We start from the raw sequence: 21,650 nt of genomic DNA, 5'->3' as shown, positions 1-21,650 counted from the left end.
CAGGTTGTGCCACTGTGGAATCAAACTACAAGTAGAGGAGAAGTCACCAACAAATGTCAAAATTAATAATGATGACTTTATGGTCATTATTATTAATACTGCTATGTATTCTGAAAATATTAAAAAGGTCTTAACAGCTAAGCACTGAAATGTAAAAGCTGTGAAGCATGCGGCCACACCAGAGAGTTTTTTTTTTTTTTGTTCTTTTAAAAGTAATGAAGCAGAAACAACAAGATTGCCTTCATTGTCTGCCCAACTTAGCCGCCCATTTGAATACACACACACACACACAAATCTGGTTCTTCAAGTCATGATATGATGACTCTATAGACACCATAAGGTGCAATATTACGCCACTATATCCCTGACTAACAGCAGAAATTGTGAAAAGTCGGCCAACACTTTCGCAAGCAATGGAGCCAGTTTTCAGTTTACCTGTATTTGTTTAAAAGCACATCACGTGTTATGGCATAACCCAATTCCAAATATCTGTGTCAGGTATATGGAGGATTCCAGTTTTCGGGAGTGGTTACAAATATTTATTCCATGCTAATATCACTTTCTACAAAATTGAATGAAAGTTCAAGTTTTATTTAATATTTATTCTGAAATGATGTGCAGAACTGAAGATTAGCCATAGCAATTTGCAAACTCATTCAGTGACGCTTGATATTTGAGATATGTGACGAAATAAAAAGTGCAAGTGCTGTTTAATGTATAATTAATCTATGCCGAATTCATGCCCGTCTCTATAAAACACGAATTATTCAACTGGTCATAGTTAAACATCTGTGTAAATTCGCGATATTACATAGTTTCGATTTTTAAAAGTTTTTCTAATGTAGTTTGGTGTGAGATACGTCACCGGGGAGGGCAGCACACTCAGTGTCAGGGTCACGGTGAACATGTCATGTTGTCTAACCGCGATAAATACACAGAACGGAGACCGTGCTCGACAGTAACGTACCACAGTGGTTCTCCCTCCGGTCCTGTGTGTCGTGGGCCGTGTTGGCCATGCTGCCGGTTAAAGCTACAGGTGGGTGACAGGTAGGCGCTGGCCGGAGTGGTCCATGATGATGCTGTGACTAGTGCTGCACCACCATCAACTCCCAGCCTCCTCAGCGGAGCTTCGCCCAAACGAACAGCACTGAAGTCAGCTCATTTGTTGTCGAATAAATTCCCCGGAATTCAGTCGGAATGCGGCCAGTGAACACACAAACGCCGTGTTGAACCGCACTTGCCGCTGACGCCAACTCACTAATTTCACGAGCGCTTCCTCAAATGGAACCAACACTTTTTAAAATGAGAGAGACATGTTGGTTTAGCCTTCCCGGCATCACAGCAGGACAGGAAGTGCTTCTCCGCTCTTTTGTGAATCATAGAAGCAAGCGCATTTCTCAAGTTTCTCCGGAATCGTTAAGATTTCATACCTGTGTCGATGCTTCTGCCGCCATTTTAAAACAAACTTGTACGGAGAGTGCGGTCTAATCGAGTAAAGAGTGCTCCCTGTCGATGGTTCACCTGTCTGGACCTGAAGGCATTATTAATCGACTTCGCAACCTGAGGGCTTTTATTTATATCACCGACCGTGTTCCTTCTACAATATAGACGGTTGTATGACGTAGAAGAGTAGTCCTCCCAAAATAAACAATTACATAACGTATTTAAAGTCGGGTTAATGTTACAAACACATTTTATTAAATGTATGTTCATATTAAAATCATATTGAGCCAATATCAACAGAAGTATATTCAATAACATCGTAAACTGAAATTTTACAAATTGCTATATTAACTGAGCACCTGCTTATCAAATTGTGAAAACTGTCATTAGAAGTGCTATAGGCCTGAAACCTTTAAGAAGATATACTCTGTATAAATAAAGTGGAATTCTACAGAAGCAGCTCTGGGAAAATGTATAATTGTTATGACACAAAATAATGTACAGAGTTATCTCCTATATGTCTACACCATTTTGGGTGGCATTCCTTTACAGGCCATATTAATAAAAAGTTGATGGTGGTATTTTTAATTGTACAAATCCTCTAGTGACAACAAAACTTTGTTTTAAATAAATATTTTACTAGCAAAATAATATTTTCTTAATAAAATATGTTTTTCTGCTGATAGAAAACCCAGCTTTTGGTTACACCATGACATTTTCATATCCCAACTCTTCTGTAGCTTCCGCACAACTTGACAAAAGACCTGTAAAACATGGTTGTGAATTCTGGATTGTATTGTAACATATCATCAACTACTTAAGTGTATATTTTCTTATAAACATTCATTCTCAAGCTATTCCCAATTCCCGTTACATATTTATAGGTCTAAATAAGGGATAGCTAGAATTAATATGACGTAATATGACACTGTTGAATATCTGGAAGTCCTACTCCTCTTTTTGTTCATAAGTTTACAACAGATTTTCTAATTACTAATAAAAGTTTTGTGCAAAGCAGCAATTATTCATCCAAACTCAAAAAATATCAAGGTTAAAATATTAAGTGTGTCCATACAGGTGGATTGCAGTTTTATTAAGTGCAATTTCTAAAATTAATCTAAAGTGTTAGGTGGCTGGCTTTTCACTTAGAGATAAGGTGAGGAGTTCAGCCATCCGGGAGGAGCTACCCATCCACCACATGAAGTGGTTCAGGCATCTAATATGCCCTGGTGTTGCCTTGGTGTTGCCACAGACAAGCTGGAGGAGGTGGCCGGGAGAGGGAGGTCTGGGCTTTTCTGGTTAGGCTGCTGCCCCCCGTGAACCGGCCCTGGATGTGCGGAAGAAGATGGATCGATGGATGAAGTGTACATTATATCAACTTAAAATAAAGGAAATAAATACATACTTTTTACTATGTACAGCATGTTTTCTGTACATAGTAAATTGATAGCAAATGCATAATCATAATAAAGTAATATAGTGAACTTTAATTATTACTGCTACTATTATTAATGAAAGCCTTTATTTTGATTGTAGACATCAATATTATAAAAAGCTACACTTAAATGCTATGCTCAGAAATATCAACCTGTTTTCTGCATTGTTGTGGTGTAACCCCTCCCACCATGTCGCTAGCCTCCACCATTTTAACGAGAAGGCACAGATCAAGTCTGACAGAAGCAACAATCACACATGGGATCATCATTTATCTCGTCTGGTCATCTTATTAACACACATTGGGTTTGTTTGACAACCACAAACATCACATTCATTTTATTCTGTTACATTAGAAATATAAAATCTTAATGTGTATGTGTGGATAATCTCATAACATAATGTTAAATATTTAGTCACAATTCTTCAGTGCAATGGATAAATTATTTAAAGCTGTTGCTGTTATATTAGCCTTTCAAAAACCAGCCAATGTGTTGGAAAACCACCTTTGGTACACAAAAGTATACAGGATCTTAAAAACATTGTCCGCAAGAATAAAAGCTGCAGTCTGACATGTGCTATAAATACTTAAGCAGCTGGCAGTGCCTCAGCTGCTCTCTAGTGTCACCGTGAGGCTGACGAGCTAAAATGTAACGCTGCTCCTATTTCCTTTCAACGCTCTAGATCAGGGGTGGGCAACTCCAGGCCGCGAGGGCCGGTGTCCCTGCAGGTTTTAGATGTGTCCTTGATCCAACACAGCTGATTTAAATGGCTAAATTAGCTCCTCAACATGTCCTGAAGTTCTCCAGAGGCCTGGTAACGAACGAATCGTTTGATTCAGGTGCGTTGACCCAAGGTGAGATTTAAAACCTGCAGGACACCGGCCCTCGAGGCCTGGAATTGCCCACCCCTGCTCTAGATAATGCAAAGACACAGGAACCTACAGACTGCATTTTGGTTTAATCCTTTATTATGTGTTAAGAAAATCCACAATGAAACAAAAATAATTTACTCAGGGTGAACATGAAATAAGAACACAGCTACGCAGGATACATAGGGTTCAGGAACATAGAGAAGAGGGAGGGCAAAGGAGCATCATCTACTTGGGAATGAACAGACGAGGAAAACTTGGGTTTTCTGTGCTGGATATGCTCTTCAGAACACAGCGCAGTTGAAAGTTTGCTTGTAAGAAGTCTCTCCGAACACATAAACCCTCTCTGAATGCGTTTACTCGTCACGTTTTGTTTCAAACACAGCCTATCAAAATGGAAGAGTTAAATACAGAACTCCCAAGTAAGTGTTTTTTGTGATTTCTTGCACACATTCACTGACAGTTTCACACACACAGTCATAGCATTCTTTCAATCACTTTAACCTCACTCGTAAGTTTATTTTTTTTTACCCATAATAATCCAACTAAAAAAGATGGAGTGTGATGTTTGCATGCTGTATTTTTAGAGACATTCCATAAGTTTGTTTTTTCTGTCTCATGTGTTCATCACTCAAAAGCGATCCACATGCAAAAGTAACTAAAGGACATTTCTCCATATTCTCTTCAATGTTTCCATGCGCCAAGGTATTGCATAGGACTTGGGGCTCGTGGGACTCCCTTCCACATTGCTTATGCAATTTACAATGGCTTAGTTCTTTTTTTTCCCCTTCCTAAAACTACAGCTCTAAATTAATGACAGTCACCTCTGCTGTTCGGAAAGAACTCCTGTCAATAATTTGTTCAACATTTGAAGAAAATGTTTTACATTGATGCATCAATGCACTGCCACAGGTCTGAGTGTCGACTATGCAGTATGCTTATATTAAAAAATTCCTGAGTGTCTCAAAGAAAGGTGACAAGACCCTGAAGTTAAGTACCTTCCATTCAGCTACTTGGGGGGCCCTTTTTTAAAAATCAAGCGGCATTGGACTAAAACTTTGGACCTTCAAATCTTAATTTTCTACAGAGCCATGTCAAAGCCATGCCCAAAATAAAAACACCTTTACCTGCGACAGTGCATTACTGTGTACACTGCTGACATGTACCCATGACAGAGGGATGATTATGGTAATCTGTGCTTCAGTTTGGGGTATGGTATGACAAAAAAAAAATTAAATATGAAAATAAAAAGAATATATACACACACTGCTACTATCCTCAAATGAGAAGACAATAAAAGATCAGACAGAAAAACACCTTTTAGGAAACATGCTTATCTGCAAATATTTTGGGGGTTCAAAAGCAAAGGTCACACAGGGAGGCACGTGTGCCACGACAAATTGGTAGCCAATTGGGTCAGGGTTTTAGTTCAAGCTAGGCCAAATTAATGAAGGTGAAGCTCATACACATATTTATAAAAAAAAAAAAAAAAAAAAAAAACACTCACTCTGAACCAGTAGTTTCACAAGTTCTATGCCAACACACACACAGTGACATTACTTAATAGTTCATTTCAACATGATATAGTGAACACCAAAAGATAAAAATAAAATAAAAACAAAACCCATATGGAGAACAAAAAGCATTTGTACCTTAGTGTAGTTACGCCTTTTTTTAGATTGAACATTTGCCCCACCACTTACACTGCTATCAATCTGTTTAGCTGCAGCAGGGAGAACCAGTTTTGGCCTTTCCAAGGATGGATAGAAAATGAAAACATGCTACCTGCAAGTATTTCTCCTCCTGCTATTACAGAAGAGTAAGACAACAGGTAGGTTTCATCAAAATAAAAATCCAGCCAAATTAACCAGGAAGGGCAAGTTTTCTATTAATTTTCTCATAGGTTATCTGAGGGACAACAAATAAAATTTGTGTCAACTTTAAATCAAGAGTCATATAATAAAACTGCAACTTCCAAATATTTTGAACGTATTTATAGCACCAATAGTCTGTACCATTAAAATTACAAAAGAAACAAAGAGACCCCCCCCCCCCAAAAAAAAAGAAAGAAAAAAACAAACAAACACACACACACTCTCACACAACCTCCCATCCCAAATAACCAAAACAAAAAAAAACCAACAACAACAGATATCTCATTCAATTGCAATGCAGGTCTCTGGAGAGAAAAACAAAACAAAACATTAAAAGAAAAAGACTGTAGTCATGTCTTATCATGATGGGTTATTACCCCAAATCAAACGTTGCCCCCCAGTGTCGTTTACAGCATTGCATTTTCAAGTAGATTATTAGTATTTTTTGCCAAACAAAAAACTCATTTGATTTCCTTATTTTTATTCATTTGTTTAATATTTTTGCGACTCACAAACCACACTATATCTACTGCTGGATTCTAAAAGGACTATCACCATTCCAAAAAAAAAAAAAAAAAAAAAATTCTTTTCTCACATGGGGAACAGAGATTCAGAATAAAGCTGCACACATTCTCTACTTCACATTCAGAAAGTCATCCAAACAAACTATTTAAACTTTTAAACTGAACTCTTAAAAGTCTTATGGTGTCATTCAAAGAAAAAGTTGTATCGTCTTTCTGAACACAATCTTGTAAGTAGAGGATGCGATAGCAGTCGTTTTCACACAACTACAAAGGAGGAGTGAGGCTAGACAAACATACCGAACAACCATTCAAAGACCACCAACTATCAGAGACCTAGTTCAAAAAGCAAAAATGGTGGGAACAAAATGGACAACAATAGAACAAAAGATTGTCCCTCCTGGTAACTGTGAGACTTGAAAAGGGACCAGTGTACAAAAGAATCAACCCAAACAAATTCTAAAAAAAAAAAAAAAAAAAATGCCTAAATGCTTAAAAATGCACATCCGCACATGGCATCACTCAAACACAGAACATATTTTTTTAATTTTCCTATTTTTGTTGATCCGATTGTTGATTACACAAGGTTTTTTTTTTCCTTTTTTTTTCCTTTTTTAAAGTTAGAAAATGAAAACCAACAGGGTTTATGCATTGTGGGATTTGGAGGGGCGTCTCAGAAAAAAATGAGCCTAAATTAGGTTTTCCAGCTCTGAGATGACCCTGAATCATTGCTGGTAGAGGTCCAGTCACAAAAGGAGAGGAAGAAAGGTTTCCTCTCTGCAACAGGTAGAATATTCAAATGTTGCTGCTCCCTGGAGAAGGACAGAAAGAAAAATGGTCAGATTCTTAACTAGAACTAGACTAGACTAATGCTACAAGCAGAACGTCTTTAGATACCAGAGTAGCAAAATTGTAAAAGAAACAACTACAGCTTCGGTAAAGCAGACAATTCAATAAATTATATGCTGAGAGAAAAACTTAATTCCAATAATCGCCCAAAAATAAAATCCCCTTTACAAGATTTTTAAAAAACTTGTCTCGAAGTCAAGTTCATTGAGATTCAAACTTGTCCACGTGGCCTCATTCTCAATTATACACAAACTTAGCGGCCCACGCCACCTACCCAGCCAACGGGGTGATGACATACCCCATCAGACTTTTATAGCTGAGAGGTAAAAAGTTGTTTCATGTGTTCTACACAATAATGGCATGAATAAGATAAGGATCTAATGTTTTCCAAGTTTTACCTGTGCACTGAGATCCAGGGAAGAGGGGGGAACAAGTTGTGTTCTGCCACCAGCACTCATCTTGCTGGTTCCCAGTTCCTTCCTGTTCACCTGTATTTAACAGAGAGAACTAAATAAAACAAATGCACAGTTAGTTGTTTGTTTTTTAATCCGTTTTCATCCAACAGATTGATTTCACAGCAAATGACAAAACACTGTGTAGAAATTGACAATCAGAAGTCATTTGAATAAAGACTTACCTCTGACACATCTCCAATAAAGTCGTAAGCAATCCCATACTTGGGAATGTGACCAGTTGGTGAACACGAGCAGAACCGCTTTTCTCCTGAAGATTCGTCTTTTTGAATCTTGGTGACTGAAGTGTCCGTCTGTCCACCTGCACTGGTAACAGCTGCTGCTGTTTTGCAGTCTAAGCAAATCTCTTGCTCAGCGATTGGCAGGAGGGTACTGGAGCCCTCCTGTGAATCCAGAGAGGTCTGAGCACTCTTCTCCATGCCAGACTTCTTTAATCTGGGTAAGAATTTACCAGATTCCAGTTCTGACTTCCCGTAATAAGGGCCCTCGCACTCTGCGTCCTCCTCCAAAGGTTTCAGGTCTGCCTGAGGATCATCGAAGACGTCAACTGGTGCTAGGATGGGAAAACTCGTCTCCTCTTTGTCAGACTCAGCCTCAGAATCACTCGCTCCACCAGGGGACAACTCGGAGGCAGATATTGGTCGGAAATGGGTCCTGGGGGAAATACGAATGGCCCTGTACTGTGTCCGATTGATGCCATATATTCGAGGGTGAAAAGCTTCATTCTCAGAGTCTGAGCAAAGAATAGATTTTGGCTTGAACCCTGGACTGAATGACGCCATATCCTCAGGCTCAAAGGAACACTCAACATGAAGGACTTGAGAGAAGGGACTGTTCAGGTTGAAGGATGCAAATGGGTATTCTAAACCTTGATCCTCACTATGCAGGCCTCCATAAGATCCAAGCAAATCTTCATGGAAGATGAAAGAAAATCCCTTATTCAATCCATCGCCGCCTCCTCTAATGGCCTGGTCACTCTGCCCAAAGGACACCAGGGGCCTCCACAGGGGCCTGTGCCCAGGTGCAAAGCAGCTGCTTGTGTTCATGAACACATCAGTGCCAGTGATGGTGAGCATATCTGAGCCTGAAGCAGATGCAGCTACAGCAGCGCACTGCAGCAGGTTATCTTGGGCATTACTTGGTGGCACAACAGCCCAATTCTTATCACCGCTTAGTGTCTTCAACTCTCCATATACCCCTCCTAGGATGAACGACGTGCTTTCCTTGTCAGAGTTCAAGTCCCAGGGCTTGGACGGAGTCATGTAATCCCCAGCACCATCTAACTTGGAGAGTTTGTTTTTGGCCAAGTCCTGCTCTTCTTTCTTGCCTTCCCACAGGTGGTATTCTGACCGCTGCACTGCTTTTTTCTGAGGTCCCTGAATTGGAGCTCCTTTCGCATGCACCTCCAGACAGCTGCAGCAGTAACCACCTGACTCCTCTGAGAAGAGGCCCTCACTGGATTTTTCTGCTCTTTGACGTGACGTTACAGATTTGCCGTTTCCAATTGCAGTCCAAATGTCTTTTATTATCCCTGAGGTGTAGTTGTCACTCTGTTGGTTTGTGTTGTCCGAAAACATGCCAGTGCTATACTGTTTACTCTCGTCCTCTTCCAAAGCTATACCACAAATGGACTCCAATTTAGATTTTTTGGTGAAGGTCTGATTGGACGCTGTGCTAACACTGACCTCCTCACACTTACGGCCAGAGTCTTCTTGCAAAAAATCCAAGATTTCATCCTCGAGATATGTACTAGTCAGAGGAGGTATTATACAGTTAATCTCTTCACTGCCAATTTGAGCAACATCTTCTGCTGGAACGTTTCCTTGCTCATTGTCAGAACGAGTCTCCTCCGAATGAGACCACGGACTGCACGTTCGCGTTGATAGGTTGGAACAGTGTTCAGTTTCGTCAAAGGCACTATTTTTGGTCCATATTAGCAAACGAGACTGTTTATTAGAATGTAGGTCGAGACAGCTACTAGAATCGGTGTTGTTTTCGTGACCAACGGTGAGTGAGTCGCATGGAAAAGGAAAAGTAGGACTGTCGTACTGCAGCTCGAAAAGAGAGAAGCAGGATTGTTCACTGGTGGCTTCAGGAACGGGGCACTCCTCCAGATGTCCTGACAGTTTGCTCAGTGTGAATGAAACACTATCGAGGAGAGGAGAGAGACGGATGGGAGAGTCTCCTATGAAGCTTTCTCCATCTATATCCTCTGAAGTAGATGGTGAATAACATCCCCAAACTTGCGCCATGTTTTCAAGATCCTCCATTAAATATCCAACAGATCCTGAAGCTTCCTGCATTGCACTTTTCCCTTGCTGCTCAAGGCCATCTAACACTAAACAACATTCTGCCTCAACGTCTCTTTGCTCTTTGCTTTTCTGTCGAATCATGCTTAAGATCCGACTCTCTTGTATTGAATCTGAGGCACTAGTATCCAATATGGATTGATAAATATCTACTTCATAGAAGTGAGTGAATTCAGACAGATGCTTGTCATCTAAATCTCTACTATCCTCTGGCTGAGGGCAGCTTGAGGTCCCAGTGAGTTCAGCAGCTTCATCGTCTGCTTCGCCAGGCCCTTCTACAAAGTGCCCATCCACAAATGAGCCTGCTGCTAGGTATGCTCTCTGGTACTCATTGGCGATGTAGATTCCCTGGATTCTCTCCGGCAGCCTCTCCATGTTGGTTGACAAGGAAAAGCCACCGGGAGAATCTACCTTGCTTCGATATTTTGTTTCCAGCTTGCTTTCTCTGCTGCTGAAAGGTATGAAATACTCTGTTATGGGCTCAGTGTACCAAAGTGGCTCCTCCATGTATTCTTTTCTGTTCCTGGCCTCAATTCCGGACTCTTTTGCTTCCACCCAGCCTGGATCTTTACGAATCTCTTTCAGCGGTCTCTTCCCCTTTTTGTAAGGCTGTGGTTGCTTGGCAGTGCCACCGGTGGTGCCACTACTGCTCCCTCCAGTGTTTCTTCGCTCTTCTTTATCAAGAACCTTCACCTGCAGCTTCACTTGCCCACTGTTGCGTGTTCTCCTGTTCTTTGCAGCCTCCCTGGACTTGTGCCTTATTCTAACTGCCTTGCTTCTTGATGACTTTGAGTCACCCTGGTTCCCACTTGAGCTCGAGCCTGCCTCACTAGAGCCAGAAGACCAAGATCTTGGTCGGTATTTGCCCTCAGATCTGTGTCTCATCTGTCTCTTAGAGTGGACAGTAGGTTTCTCCTCTGCTGTTGCACCACTGTGATATCTGTTTTCTTTCTCCTTCTTGCCTCGTCGTTGCTGGCCTCTCTCGCTGGTTACAGTAGTGATGGTACCACACGCCTCTAGGTTTCGCTCCTTTGCAGCCTCGCCTTCACTGTTGCAATCTTTGGGGGAAGAGGTGTCTGTGCTAGTTTGTGGGGCTGCAGAGGATGAGGAGCTTGAATACGTACAGGCCTTAGCCTTGTTCCACACTGTCATAATCTCCTGGAGACAAACAGATTTCTCTGACAAAGGAGGAAAGGCTTCATAATACCTGCAGATATAAGAGATGGGGAAATGGGAGTTACATGCAATTTAATTAAAATACAACTGCAAAAGGTCACCTTTATTTTTTAGTAAAACACACACTTTGGATGAAAACGCCCACATTATATAGCTTACATTTCCACCTGGTCCTTTGAAGAGGGGGACTCAACACGTTCTGGAGACTGAGAGCCATCAGATTTCCTTCTAATCTGTTTTTCCTCTGCACAAAACATTAAACACCAAAACATCACATTAGAACAATCACTTAATGTTTTTATATGAAACGATTATAGATTTGATAACACAGGATATCAAACCTTTCTGTTTGTTTTGGATCTCCTTCAGTTTAGAGCAAAGCTCTTCAACAAGGCTTTCAATTCCGGAGTTCTGCACAGATGAAAAAGACAAAAAGATTAGAGATGCATATTTTTATGCTGTACTTAATAATTCCCACAACTACCCAATTTTGGACAGCATATCTCAACAATGAAATTTATCAAGATATTGCAGTTTTCTTGCTTGTGTAGTTTAAAAATATTTTTATAAACTGTTTTATAAAAAAAATATTTGTCATACATGGTTCAAAACAAGCAAATTTTAATATTAAATAAAGTAACCAGAATTAATGCAAAAATTATTGCTTTTTAATTATTTCATTCAGATGGAAGAAAAATGCCATCCAACCCTGCCGGTCCTTCTTTTGAAATAGTAATTGCTCCCGTTTGTTAAACTATGAATCAACTGTGATTAACCACAATATTTTAAAAAGCCAAGTTCCGTAGTCAAATTAATCCTAATTAGTGCCGTTCCTGTTAAATTGAGAAATCACTTAAATAGAACCCATCTGACAAGGCAAAGTAGACCGAAACATCTCAACACACTCTACATCATGTCACAAGGCTTTGGGACTCCAGCAAACCACGGTGAGATACATTATCCACAAACAGAGAAAACTCAGCTGTCTGGATGCATGTTGTCCGGGATACTACAGCTATGATATAAGAAAAAAAAAAAAGAAGAAAATAATAATAATAATTTTATATTATATATATATATATATATATATATATATATATATATAAATATAAATAAAAATTGCTCCTGCTGAAGACGGAAACACAAACTCATTTCACTGCGTGATCTAAAAACATGTACAACCAGGCTACGAAAGAGGATGCTAGCAGCTGGAAATGCATGACCCAAATATAAACAAATGATTCGACCAAGTGTGGTTGAAGCACCCGCTAGTTCAAATTTGTAGGACAGGAAGAGCAAATGCTGAATGGAAATTACTAATGCAGCTACATGGTAGCAACATAGGGGTGGTTGAAACTTCTGACAAGGTTAATTTCCTTTAGTTATTGCTAAACAAAAATGTTAAGCAGTTATTTTAATACTTCTACTTAAAACTCACAGAAAAAAAATAAAAATACTGGCAACTACCAGTGCTACCCCTCAGCCTGCTAGCACACACATCTAGGTTTGTTGTTATTGAGTTCACAAGATTTTCAGAAAACATGACCTCGACCTCAAAGTCAGAGGTCACTGAGATTCAAAATCCCAGATTTTTAGTAGACTGAAAATCCAACATCCCCAACTTTCTCAAGTTATCGCATTCACAAAGTTTTTAGAAAACTTGACTTATTACCTTAACCTTGAGGTCAATGTCACTGGGGTTTAAATTTATCCTAAAAAAAGAAATTGACACCTACGGTATCAATTTCAAAATCCTATGTGTCTCATTCAAGTTATCACATTCATTTGGTTTTCAGAAAACTTGATCGAGGTTGAGGTCACTGAAAATCTCAGATTTTTTGGGTGTCCACACCAATCTCCCATCTACCCACCAGGTTGGGTGACAAGGATATCCCATTAGCCTTTTAAGGCCAAGAGGTAAAAATGAGAAAATGATAATAAGTTATTAGAAAAAAAGGATGGGAAATGCTCTTCATTTACTTATAAATCCTGCTGCCTGCAAGCATCAATAAAATGTTGATCAGTAATTTTTTCCACGCATTTCAAAATATTGTTGGAATATTTGACACATTTTCTTGGAATATTATGATGTAATTTTGAGGCTCTAGAGTCCTCTCTTACATGGAACAAGGCATAACTTTCCCAAAAGTGGCTAGCCTAGAAAAATTACACTAAGACCCACTGCAGGCCTTACTTGCCTGAGTCAAGGTCAGCATTCATGACAATAAAAAATAGACAGTGGGAAAAAATGGCACCCATTGGAAAGTTCCTTGGTGAAAACCATTGCCATCTAATTTGCCTGAATTAAAGCAAAGAGTGGGCCAAAAGCTGTCCACAGCAATGACTGCAGTTCTTGCTGTCAAGGGTACCAGAGGCAACATTTTTAATGCAACATGTAAGTGTGACAAAAAATGGAGAAAACAAACAAACAAAAAAAGCACAATCCTGCCTTAGATAAGACTGCAGTGTTCCTAACACTACTACTACACACTACTCTTACCCAAATGAAAGAATGAAAAACACAAGATGGACATAACTTGAGCCAACTGAAATACAAAAGTTCAGGCATGCTCAGAAACGATTGTTCTATATTTAGCTTTGGTACAGAAATGCTTTCAAAGTGATAGAAATAAAAAATAAAACTAAAAAAAAAAACTCCACTAATGATAAATAATTGACTTACGCGTTAACAATGTGCAGTTGCTACATATACTGTTACAATACACTGCTTCCTTCAACAGTTGAACAGAATGTGAAAAACAGTAACTGTAACAAACAACTTGTTTAAAATGCCAGCTTAAACCAAGGAGTCAGAGCAATGAGCGTGAAACAAATAAAAACAACCATTTCTTAACACCAGCCCTGTTGCAGTTTATCACATATTTGTTGTTCATTCTCCCAGACAACAAAATTTCTTACCATACCACCTCATTAAAAGGAAACCAAAGTTTTCTCCTCCCTGTGTTTCCTCTTGCATCATTGTGCTAATGCTGGTCAGCTGACAACCCACAGACTGCTGCAATTCCGTGCACTGTGTACTAGTTAAAAAATAGAGTGCAGAGTCCAGTCCCCAGGGAGGAGCTCCACACTCCTCCCTCTTGCCTTGCAGATCCTTCCCCCTTTCTCCTTCCAGCTATTTACACTGTGTCATTCTCAGCTGAAGCACACACCCCTTACTACAGCTGACCATACATGAAAATGCCAGCAATTTTTTTTCTGCTGTATTTCCCCTTCATAAAAATAGAAATGCAATCTATTTTATACTTGTGTAATACCCTAACCCCTTACACAAATTATGTTGATTTTGAAGGTCATTTAGAAGTCAGAATGGCACTATTTTATGTTCAATAAAAACTTAACTCCTGACAGTAATATACCCCTTCTAGTGCAGACTAATAGAAGGTGTGACCATCCAGCAAAAAAAGGTGACTATGCATTTTCAATACAGATCTCCATTTTACACTGCTTTGGCTTCACATACTGACATAGGTTTATTCACAGTCTATCCACTGCGATTCAATCAATCAGGAGCTGCATGACTGCACCTAAACAAATGACAAGAATACTACAGTAACGGATTCCTTACATAATTAGCACCACCATGCCTCTTGCATTCAGACTGCTTTTCATTCACAAGTTTCCCAAAAATGGAGTCAGTGAGTCACCGGCAGGTTTATCAGGTTTCAAAACAAAGGTGATTTGAGTTTATTACTTCAAACCACAGAAAATAAAATCATTAAAAATAAAACCTAAGTTGTGTCATAATGAACAGCTGAACAACCGCAGAATTACAAGAGCCAAGTAGAAGAAAGCTTACTTCATCAGATGCAGAGCGGAGACATTGCACAGCGGCTTGCTTCTTCATTTCCTCAAGACTCAGATCGGTCCCTCCCTTCTTCTTGCTCTTGCCCCATTTCTTCCCCGTTCCCTTCTCCCATCCCAAGAAGATGTCATTTTCCTTTTGCACACAAACCAAGAAAAGTCAATCACAAAGCATGTAAAAAAAGCCAAATGTATAATAAGTAACACTGCACAAGTCATGGATAACTGTTATATGGTATCCTAAATATGTGATAATATTTCTGTTCAGCATTATGTACCAAATCAAAATGCAGACAAAAATTACAGTGTATTTTAAAATGTAAAGGCAAAGAGCAAAACTCAAAAGATGCCTCTTTTGAATCGGTGGTACAATTGCCAGTTGAAAGAAAATCCACACTGTGAACCTCTCCTGGCAAATTGACTTATTCCCCTGATGAGACATTTTTATTCCTACACCAGCAATGAAAATAATTGCTTTAGGGTAAAAGAAAATTTATTTAGATTTCTGAATTCTCACCTGGTCTTGTAGGTCATAATCATAACTGTCATGCAGGAGAAGACTGAGAACATAGCGGGTGTAAATCATGGCATCAATCCCGCACTTCTCAAGCTCCTGGCCTAGCCAGCTTTGCACTGGACCCAGCGAATGAAGCAGCGACATCTTTGAGGCAGGCAGGGGGCCCACAAGAGGGTAGGGGCAAGAGAGGTTCTCAGGAGGAGCAGGACCGTCTGAATCGGTGCTCACTGGACGCATGGGACCTCAGGTATTGGCCATTCTTGGGTAGAGCAACATTATGACAGGTATTTACTGTTGGGTGGTTGGTGGAGAAAGGTGCAGAGGCGATTAACCTATCTGAAAGAGGAGGCTGTCACTCCAGCAGTACAAACTACATGGGGAGACATGTAGAATGTTTTTTTTTTAATTTATTTTTATTGCTTTGAGCAAAAAGGGGGGATGTTACTCATCAGGCATGGCTTAATGCTGCTGATAGATTTCAGCTTCTGAGCAAAACACAAGACGTGTTTGCATTTTAGTCAGAGGGGTCCATATTGTGGCTACGTCTTACTTCACCGGCACAACCTGAAACAGAGCAAACAAGTTTCTCACATATATTTTCAATGTAGAATGCAAGAGAGCATAGCAAAGCAGCGTGAATCAGGACCTTAAAAAAAAAAAAAAAAAAAATACATGAAGACACAAGTTTGCTCCTTTCAGCTGAATATAAGTTGCATTTTATGGAGGAAACAAAGGAGCATTTAATGTTATAATAGGTTCAACTGTAGCATGTGTGTCAGATAATCAAATCTTTAAATTGTTTTTTTTCCCTATAAAATCTTAACAAGTATGCTCAATCTCTTTCAGCGGAATAAAAAGGTTTGTTTTAAGCAATGCTGCATTTCCTCAAAATATAGACGTCTGTGACCCTTCACATAATTCTCAAATGCTCATGCTATTCAGGTCTGCATGCCATTTAAGTGACAGACAAAGTGAAACATGTTTGTAGTGCAGGGCATGAAGAAATCCTTCCTGTTTGACTACTTTTGTGTACCACTTATCACAATCACAAAACATCCGCATAGTTTCATGACTAATATCGCCGATAAGTTCTGTATTAGCGACAAATCCAACAGCTGAGTGTAACTGCGGGCAGTGAGCAGGGGAAGGCTCGTATAGCAGCGGTGGATTAGGACACCGACGTGAAGAGCAAATGGAGGCTGCGGCGATTTGATTGGCTCCAGTGCTCGTCATTCAGCGGTGGTATATTATAAGTTACGACATAAAAAGGTCGAGATATGAAGCCTTAGAGCTTGCCATCACGTGATTCCAGCGGCCGACACCTTTATGTATAAGAATGTTTATAGAAGTGCAGATGGACAGCAGCTGAAAGGTTAGCTAGCTCGAAAACTACTAAATATGGCTGACCAGTATCTCCAACCCAGCTGTTTCTTATATGCACACCATCTCCGGCCGGCAGTTAGCTTTTCACTGCACGACACCACACCAACAGACCAACTTTATCCAGCAGTACTCAAATTACCCCACATGAGAAACAAATGCGTGCCGCTTTAGCGGGTTTATTGTGACTTCGCGCAAATATTAACTGACTTAACGTTACGCCGTTGAGCTACCGAGTGCGGCAAAGCAACTACAGGGAAATCTAGAACAATATTTAGTATTAGTCAGAAATGTCATCACCATGCCAATATACCATTTAGTCTGGCATTAGCCAACAGCTGTGGCGTCAGCTAACGTTGCGCAGACTTATGCTATAAGAGTCATTTTGCAGTCAAACAGCAAGGTTAGCTTGACCACCGACCTTTAGCTAATAAGCCGTTAGCCAAGTTAGCTGCCGACAGCTTCTCATTTTTGGTCATAAGACGGACTTTAATATTAATACGACTACTACCTAGCATACATAATTATAACGAGGTGTTTGTTTAATTTGGTTCGTTTCTCCTTTTTTTAAATCTGAAGACTAACGCTACTAAAGTGGTGACCAGGTAAACGGAGCTTGTTTCTATACGGTGACAGAGACCTGACAGTTCTCTATTAAATATATCAACACGCTAACGTTTGAGCAACTTTCTGTAACACGGCACATGAAAATAGCAAGCACAGAGTCAAAACAAAACGGAGATGCGTTTTTATTAAAACCGAAACAACCATTACATAAGGTTAGCTACGCTTGTTGTTGTGACCGAGGGGGAGGAGGAGCGCCTGCCCGGTAGCCTACAGAGGACTTTCAGACGTTTCCCTTCAAAATTGTGCGTCATATCGTCGTATATAGGCAAAGCAGTAAGCTGCTTAAGCATGAAACACCAAGTAGGAACTATGATATTTCAATGCGAAAAGAAAACTTCCATGTGAGTCGCTGGTTTACGTACCTGCCGTTGGCTGAAGTTAAGAGAAGCAGCGAGAGGGGAGCGGCTATTTCTCTCCCGCTGCTGTTCCGAGCTCGAGCTCTGGAATCTGTTCCAGTCGCATAGCTATCATGGACGCCGACAGAAATGGCGCTGTTTTCACGTCTGGTGCGTCTTCAACAGCGTCAAGGAAACTGGCGTCATTCGGGCTCAAACATAAGAAAAGGTCATACTGTGTCGAGACAGAATGCGCAGAGCCAAAATGTCCGCTGAGTAATGGCAGTTTCATTTAGAAACGGACCCCAAATGCACCGCCCTTTGCGTTCGTATCCAAGCAACAACGCAAACCGCTGCTGATCCTGCTCGCATGGATTGATCCCTCCGCTGGGGTATTGCATCAGAAGGCCATCTAGTACTGTCAAAGGCGGGTCTGACGGGGTGTCCCCCGCGCCCCCCGAAGGGTAGTTTCGGTTCCGGCGTCCCCCCACTAAAAATTGCTGTTTTAACAAAGGAAACGCCAACATTCACTGTGTGGGAATACAAACTTGAGTTGAAACAAGAAGAGAGAAAATCACCGTGTCCTACAGTAAAACGGATGATACTGATCAAGTTAAATGCAAATTTCATTCAATAATGACGCCTTCTTGTCTGTGTTCTAAGAAATTGTAGACATTATTCAACAAATTTCATGTACACATTTTGGTACAATTAAATAACATTGTTCACTGTGAATGCCAATATCTTTTCATTTCACATATTAGATATTTATAAATGAAACCACAATCAGACATAATTTAAATGCAAATAGAAAATGAAATAGTGTCCTCTTAATTTGACACTTTTTCATAATATATTTTTAATAAAGCAGGTTAAGTCTAAACTGATGCAGAACTGATGCAGGTGATGACCACGCTCAGCATATTTATCTGTATGATTCACAAAAACAAGTACATATGTCAGACAGTTTTGACTTTTTGCTCTTATCAATACGAGACAGCTGGAGCTTTATCTCATACTGTCTACCATCACTGGTTTGAGTGCAGCTTTTGAGTGTCACTTTTACCACTATTACTATTTATAGCTCTGCCATTCAACAAGAAAAAGATTTAATATTTAGGATTTTGTAACAAGAACAACCAGCATCTCCAGATTACTGCAAATAGGGAAATTATGGTTCAGTGGCAGTAGTGTGTGTCCACTGGCAGTTATGGATCGCCCATCTACCTGCAGAGAGCATTTGTTGAGAAATGGCGGCGGTGTCAAAAATATGTGATGCAGCCAGTCCCAGATATTTTTCTATGTGTTGTTATTAATCCATCAGCCAACTGTGGAGAAATTATAACATATAAAGTAATAAACTAAAAATGAGTGTTAAAAACAGCTACTGTCCGTAGTTTTCATGCTGTATTTTTTTCATCTTTGATGGGTTTTTTGTGCTTCTCTCTTCTACTGTATGTGTCAATCAAGTATTCAGCCAATGCGCAGTGTTGTCCACATTAAGCAATACAGTTGAGAGCATGCTCATGTTTGTACAAATCCCCTCTCTGTAGGCAAATACAATCACATAATCATTAATAAAGCATACGACTGTGTGTTTTGAGAGGGGGTTGATGGTGCTTGTTCTATGGACTGCCTTCTAATAAGGATCTATAGTGTGGCACTCTTTATCTGACCCCAGGGGTTATGACCTTTGTGCTGAGAAGAGCCAAAGCCTATTGACCAGCTGTTTCTACCACCATGTGTGCAGAAACATACACACAGACACAGCACAGTCTGCTTCAATCAGGTTAGCACTAATGGTGAGGGAGCACCCAAACTGCTAACTGTGAATACATCGTAATAATCACCACCACAATATTCCAAAATTAGCACAATTCAACATCAGACTGTGAACTTGGCAGCTGGCAAGTTAATGTCCCATTTGAACGTGTTGGAGACCTGTGTTGTAATACATAACTTTACCAGGGAAGTCCTCTAAAAATTCAGGTATGCAAAGCTAATGCACAACAGCCACATATCAATTTCTGTTTTGTCTGCAAGAGCACTGGGGCTAAAAAGTCAAATTCATATTGACTTTTTGTAACCTGGAGACTAAAGCCATGACGAAGTATTATAAGTTTTCAGCATCAACATTTTGTGCACACTGCAAATTCAAGATGTTTTTTTTTTCACTGTTTACTTTGTTCACTTTTTTTTTGCCTTTCCTGTTACATGATAACATCTCATGAAAGCCTCAGCCATGAGCACGGCAGCAGTTTAGCTCAAGGCTGTTTGACATCTTCACACATATCTCATCACCAAATTTGCTCAGCAGCAACTATACACTGCCCAAACGATTTGTGAGGATTAAAATACACAACGTTGGGCTCTGTGGAAAGTACGGTTTTGTAATACCACAAGTTTCCCTATACTCATCAAAAGCACAGAGTCAGGTTAAAAACTTCTAGCAGATCCTGATAGCTTAATCAATACAATCACTCAGGCAGTCTAAATTAGGTGTAAATCAGTGTGCAACCAAATGTAATCTACAGAAACAAGAATCAAATGTAATAAAATATATATATGTCAATTTTGGCCTAATTTTTGTCTTATTACAAGTTGGTTTCTTTAGTAAATTTAGTAAATCGTCCACTCTTCTCTCACCCCAAATGGTCGCAGCAGATGCCCGCCCCTCCCTGAGCCTGCTTCCTCCTGTTAAAAGGGAGTTTTTTCTTCTCACTGTCGCGAAAGTGCTTGCTCATAGGGGATCATATGATTGTTGGGCTTTTCTCTGTATGTATTATTGTAGGGTCTAATTTACAATATAAAGCGCCTTGAGGCGACTGATGTTGTGATTTCACGTTGTATAAATAAAATTGAATTGAATTGGATATGAACTGGATGTGGTACAGGATCCTCCATTCACAGAGCAACAGCTCAATCTGCTCTGCTCTTTGCTCTGACAGCGTTCTCATTTGCCAGTGTTAATTGAAAGTCAATTTGGAACAGATGGCAGAGTTAAAAGATGCCCCATAATCCTCTCAGCAAAAGGGGTTAGGGAAGTGGGGGTAGGGAAGTATGCCTCTGGGTGATAGCACTACAATGTTATGACAGTAAGATGTTTCTCATAATGCTATAGCTTTGCTTTTCAACAGAGCACACAGTAGCATTTCAAAGTGAAATTGGTTCTCATTCACATGGTGGGTCAAACCTTTTATTTGTCACAAGCATGAGAGCAACCAAAGCTGATACTGATTTGAGTTTTAAAATATCATCTCATTACTTGAAGTTTCCTGCAAATTTCTCTATTTTCATGCTGCAAAAAAATATAAACAAACTCATAACTTCAATGAACATTCAAAGAAACTATATACAATGGGATACATACATTTCGCTTTCTTAGAAACAACTAGCTCCCTTCGGTGAAGTGATTTACTACACCTGACTGCCTCATTAAAGGTCACTACTCGCTGTGTATTTTCAATTTAATTTAGTTATATAGTGTCAAATCACAATAACAGTTAGGGGCGCTTTATATTGTACGGTAAAGACCCTATAATAATAAAGAGAAAACAGAGAAAACCACAAAAATCAGATGGGCCCCTTATGAGGAAGCACTTTGGCTACAGTGGGAAGAAAAAAATTATTTTGAACAGGAAGAAACCTCTGGTCTTGCTTGGAGAGGCGGCCATCTGCCATGACCGTCTGGGGCTGATGAGAGAGAGACAGGGCAAAGACTAGTCCCCATTATTATTGCTGTCACCTGTAGTAACCTTCGCACCTACAGCATAAAGTGGCAAGTATTTTAAGGAGAATATTCTAGAAGATTGACATATGTCATTGTGGTATTTTTCAGGGCCTAACATTTTATTAATTGTGCAAAACCTAGATATTCAAATAAAATAGTGTAGAGAGTATAGCAGTCTTTATAAAGACTTTTGTGGGTTTTCAAGAAATTACAGCTTTTCTGGGGTTCTGTTTACACTTTTTAAAGATAAGTCAGTTGACCATCTTTCAGATAAAGTATATAGAATAAT

At 39.8% G+C, this 21,650-nt stretch overlaps 2 protein-coding genes across 3 annotated transcripts in view; both read right to left on the bottom strand.

The window, feature by feature from the left end:
* The window catches only part of tbc1d14 (TBC1 domain family, member 14), a 48,364-nt gene extending 46,815 nt beyond the window's left edge, over positions 1-1,549 (bottom strand). Inside the window, exon 1 of one of the 2 annotated variants that reach the window (XM_085146496.1) lies at positions 1,431-1,549. Coding sequence is in view for 1 of the 2 variants with exons in the window: in XM_085146490.1 (XP_085002616.1) it covers positions 968-1,016 (49 nt within the window). In the remaining variant the exon portion in view is untranslated. Of the gene's footprint in view, positions 1-967 lie in introns of both variants that reach the window. The other variant, XM_085146490.1, reaches the window with a different exon arrangement.
* Positions 1,550-3,826: 2,277 nt separating this feature from the next.
* kiaa0232 (KIAA0232 ortholog) lies at positions 3,827-17,975 on the bottom strand. Its single transcript, XM_085146475.1, is given in 9 exon segments — positions 3,827-6,909; positions 6,911-6,955; positions 7,391-7,480; positions 7,630-10,981; positions 11,110-11,194; positions 11,292-11,361; positions 14,768-14,908; positions 15,290-15,853; positions 17,659-17,975. Coding segments are annotated over 8 exon segments (4,092 nt in total). The 5' UTR covers positions 15,527-15,853; positions 17,659-17,975; the 3' UTR covers positions 3,827-6,837.
* Positions 17,976-21,650: the final 3,675 nt, after the last annotated feature.

The sequence above is a fragment of the Neolamprologus multifasciatus genome, chromosome 3, assembly GCF_963576455.1.
Source record: "Neolamprologus multifasciatus chromosome 3, fNeoMul1.2, whole genome shotgun sequence".
Taxonomy (NCBI): Eukaryota; Metazoa; Chordata; class Actinopteri; order Cichliformes; family Cichlidae; genus Neolamprologus; species Neolamprologus multifasciatus.
Note: the sequence above shows the minus strand (reverse complement) of the source record. Positions and strands in the feature narration are given on the sequence as shown.